The 4,726-nt window shown below is 44.2% G+C and overlaps 1 protein-coding gene across 1 annotated transcript; it reads right to left on the reverse strand.

The window, feature by feature from the left end:
- Nucleotides 1-375: 375 nt before the first annotated feature.
- On the reverse strand, nucleotides 376-2,968 carry LOC147888039 (wall-associated receptor kinase-like 6). Its single transcript, XM_087393282.1, has 3 exons — nucleotides 2,013-2,968; nucleotides 1,703-1,891; nucleotides 376-1,622 (listed from the first exon to the last, which is right to left on the reverse strand). The coding sequence occupies exons 1-3, from the start codon at nucleotides 2,887-2,889 to the stop codon at nucleotides 376-378; spliced, it is 2,313 nt and encodes a 770-aa protein (XP_087249408.1). The 5' UTR covers nucleotides 2,890-2,968.
- Nucleotides 2,969-4,726: the final 1,758 nt, after the last annotated feature.

Genomic DNA, 4,726 nt, shown 5'->3' on the forward strand with positions numbered 1-4,726 from the left:
AACAAACAAAAGGAGTAATGTTATTACAAATGTTCTTATGAAATATTACATAGAAATAAGAGTGTAGTACGTGGAGGAAGGGTTTAAGGAAACCAACATATTCTCCTCATGGGTGACATTGATATTGACTACTCAACAAACATCATCGTCACAACATTTACAAGAAACAATGGCAGTTTCAAGAAACCACTCTAATATAGGAACTCAATTGGATACTCATTTGGAGGGCCTATGTGGGAGGGGGGAGGGAGAGAGAGAGAGAGAGAGCGTGTGTGTGTGTGTGTGTGTGAGAGAGAGAGAGAGAGAGAGAGAGAGAGAGAGAGAGAGATCAAAGATATACACATAATTTGGAAAATGAAAAGCACCACATGATCATCACCTTCCGCCTGCCCTTGATGCAGATTTCCTCATCGCCATCTCCAACTCTCGAAGCCCACTCGGATGCGAACTTGAACTGCCGCTACTGTAGTTGTAAAAGCTCGAACTGTTGACCAATTTTTGCTGCAATGGTAGAAGAGCTACTTCTTCGTCCTCCTCCAGATCTAGAGAAGAATACATTTCGACCACGTTTTCCTTTGACCCTCTAATCCACAATAGCTCCTGAAGAACTTGTTTCAGAGAAGGTCGTTTATGGGCGTCTATGCGCAAACAAGCGATTGCGAGTTTTGCCACTTGATTCACGGATCCCATCACGCCAGAATCCTCAGATGCTCCAAAGGCCGGATCTATTGCTGTAGAAAATGTGCCTGTTTTCCATCTAGAAATACAAAGCATAGCCAGATTGGACTCGGTCTCCCCTCTTTCCACGTTAACAGGCTTGAGGAAAGTGATCAACTCAAGCAGCACCACTCCGAAACTGTAAACATCACTCTTATCAGTCAGCTGGAAACTGTGGAAATACTCTGGATCAAGATACCCCATTGTGCCCTTTACAACGGTGGAAACATGGGTTTCGTCCATGCGCAAAAGGCGTGATATACCAAAGTCTGATACTTTAGGAGTCAGCACCTTATCCAGAAGTATGTTTGAGGATTTGATGTCTCTGTGGTAGATGGGTGTGGAAATTGATGAATGAAGGTAGGCAATTGCCTCGGCGCTTTCCAGGGCAATTACAAGGTGATTTTCCCAGCTGAGAGCTGATGTGCCATCCTTTGCGTGCAAGTGCTCTAAAAGAGTTCCATTTGGGACGTATTCGTACACAAGAATAGGAACCGGTGTCTCCAAACAACAGCCCAACAGCTGCACAATGTTTCGATGGTTGATCTGGGATAGGATGATGACTTCGTTGATGAATTGGTCGACTTGTTGTTCTTCTGTGTGATGAGATTTCTTAATCGCCACAAGAGTGGCATCTGTAAGGACTCCCTTGTACACGGTGCCGTAGCTTCCTCGTCCGAGTTCCAGATGCCCTGCAAAATTTTGAGTGGCTTTTTGGAGCTCAGCCTCGGAAAACAGCCTGGGTGTGTCTCTCCCTCTTCTTACAGAGATGTATTCCCTGAGTCGAGTGCTCCCATTCTTCTCGAAGTACATTGCTTTTTTCGCTCTAGATGCTCTCCAATTATAAATCCACCTTGCTAAGAGGCCGGTAAAGAGTAGGGCAGTAGCAGTCGACAAAGTTGAAGCTGAACCAACAAGAAAGTGAGGCAACGTTCAAACATTCCAACAACGGAAAATCTGTCGATTTGCGGAGAGAAAAACTGACCAATGATTACGGTACTAGTTTGGAAGGGCTTCTGGGGAACAGTGCAACCAGTTCCATTGCTCCCTAGAGCGACGCCATTGCCCTGGGCGCCGTCGATGCAGCTGCAGTTAAAACTTCCCGGCAAATTGTGGCAAGCTCCATAAGGACTTCCGACACAATTTGAGGTGCCTTCTTTACACTCGTCGATATCTACATGCAGGTTCCGTTCAGCGGTAGCCTTATTAGTGCTAACAGAACGGTGAGCAATGACGAGAATTTCTTCAGATGCGATCAGACGAAATAATTGAAAGGGGAACAAGAGAAATGATACCTTGACATCCGGTGCCGTTTTTGTAGCCGTCTCCACGGTAACCATTGAGGCTGCAGTTACAAGCGTAACCGTTAGTGTCCCCTACAAGCACGCATTCGGAATTCTCCTTGCACGCATAGCCAGTCGTAGTGTTAACCGTGGAACAACTCGAAGTATTCTTCGGGAAGGGAATGCCCCAGGAGAGCTTGATGCCATAATCCCCAGTGGTGATTACTCCAGGAACTGTGTAGTTGTACGTGCCTGGAAACAGCACCATAGAGAATCCACATTTTCCTGGAAAGCCTGCATATGCAATGCCTGCTCCGGTGATTTGGATGTTTGTGGCTCCGCTTTGAGGAAGGCTGAGGGTGCAACAGGCGTAGAAGTTGCAGAAATCGTAGGCGTGGGTGTTGTAGCAAGGATTTGTGCAACTTCCTGATCCAGTGGACGTATTACTGGCTGCATCGTCTGCAAATGTAGTGAAGTTGCCCATGGAATTGCAGCCAATAGTTGCGAAGATGTTATCGGAGGAAAATCTGAAAGGCATGGGGTCTGGGACAGCAAGAGCAGAGGAGGCAGGGAGGGCGACATCACAAGAGGCGGCCTTGAAGTCGGTAGCGTTGATGATGAGGAAGCCTGCAGGGGAGAAGTTAAGCACCTGGAATCGGATGGTGTCGTTGAGCTGCAAGAATGGAAGACGGCCAGAACCCAAGCTTGAATTGAGGGTGCAATTGATGCGGTAATCTGGGAGGCCACAATCGGGATGCATTCCGAAAGGGTAAGGTATGGGGATCCCTCCACAGATCTGGGTAGTGTAATTGCAAGAAGCAGCAGTAGCAGCAGCGGTGGAAGCCAGTATGAAACCTGCATGGAGGAGGAGGAGTATTTGGGTTGCCATTTGAAACAAACCATGAATTGGTTAGCTGTTTCCGCAGATGTTGAAATACAGGCCGGGTTGAATTGCAGGAATTTGTCCGAACGGGAACTGGTGAAACTTGGCAGTGGTTGCCTGCCTTGCGATGGAGAGATGATATCATCAATGTTGTGAAAAAGTTGTTTTGTAGATTATAAGCATGTGGCCTGTGGCATCGTTCTGTCGACGCAGCCGTGTAGTCTTTCTTCAACCCAAGGTAATATGATTCTGCCAGCAGCTTGAAAATAAGGATTCACGTACCCCTTTGAAAAAGATGAACTGCAACAGCTACATTTTTCCATGTTCCTGTAGCAGCTAAACGGAATGCAAAGTACACTTCTTTTAGCAAATCCTGATCCACGCGCACTTGCTTACAATTTATCTCCAGCTTATGTTCTTCAGGCGGCTTGTAGACGCGTATCCAGGAAGAGAGGCGAAAGCGTCCAACCCATTTCTCTTCAAAAACTTCTCTAATTGTACACGACTGTCAACACCGTGCTACGTAAGGACACTAGCATGTTGGGCATCATCACTATTGGTCCATGTATTTTCCATTGTCAAATTGATCCCTTGATAAAATACCATCCCACCTTCTCCTACAAGTTCATGTTGCAAGTTCTCTACTTTGGGTAACGTGATGTCCGGATTCACCATACTATCCGCAAGCAGTATTGCAAAAAGCAAGATAGTTCTTATTAGCATTGAAAGTATCTAGAGACAAAGCCAATCACGGAGTGTTCCTTGATGTGGAAGCAACATCAATTCTTAAATACAATAGAAAGTCTACCTCTTCCGTTGAATTTTCAAGTTCAAGGTTTACTTTTGAGCATCGTTTGGAGATGCCAAAAAACCTCCTTCAAGCCACATACTTGCAGCCACGAGTGTCTTTGATTGCATGAACATCATAGTGCGGTGCTTCTTGTTGGTGGCCATATTCCAACTGTCCTCTTGAATGCTTTGAGATGGGGCCCTCAGTAACATCGAGTGTTTCCGTTGCAATAATGCATGTTCACTTCCAAACAATTTTGTCATTTCTCAATACGTTAAAGCTACATTCATCATCTTTGCATGAGTCATCTAGGCAAGAAACAAAGTTTGGAATTATGGCTCTAGACTTTTTGATGCACTGGACCACTATCCACCCAATGTTAACTTGTTAGATTCAATTCAACACCTTGCATTGTATGTATTTCAATAAGAGCTACTCTCTCTTGAGACTCATTTTAGAGAGAGAATTGTATTTTTTAATCAAGAATTTTGTTTCCAAAATTATAGACACCATAGCAACTAGATCCTTATTCATGTGGTTGGAGAGTGCTCATAAGTGCAAAATATATGCTAGACTCTTACTTTGGAGAAAGGCAACCTGAATTTGTAAGACCTTGGTTTTTTTATGTTTCAATAACTTTTGAATTCAGTACATAGATACAATAATGATTGACATAGAGACTCTCTTTCATTACATATGAAATAAGATAGTTTTGGATTTGACTATGTAGATATAAGCTTCAGAGCCAATACAATTTTGAAGCTGCTTCAACTTGCTTCTCCAGCTCCACATGAATTTGCTTCTCAAGCTCCATCATGACTTAAAGATTACACAGAGAGACCTCAAAAGGTGAGGAGGACAATTTTGTGGTTCAAGGTGTTTCTAAAGAAAAAGAGTCGAATTGGCAATCTTTCAAAATCGATGATGATATCCTGGAAGAATCTCAAAAAGATCAGGTGCCTATCAAATCACCCTTCAAGGAGGATATAGACCCTATTGACACTGAGCATAGTGATCATCTGGCACAAGAGGGAAACTTGGAAGAGGTACAAT

Source organism: Dipteris shenzhenensis, chromosome 22 (assembly GCF_047967505.1).
Source record: "Dipteris shenzhenensis isolate YYH24624 ecotype China chromosome 22, Dip_SZ_1.0, whole genome shotgun sequence".
Taxonomy (NCBI): domain Eukaryota; kingdom Viridiplantae; phylum Streptophyta; class Polypodiopsida; order Gleicheniales; family Dipteridaceae; genus Dipteris; species Dipteris shenzhenensis.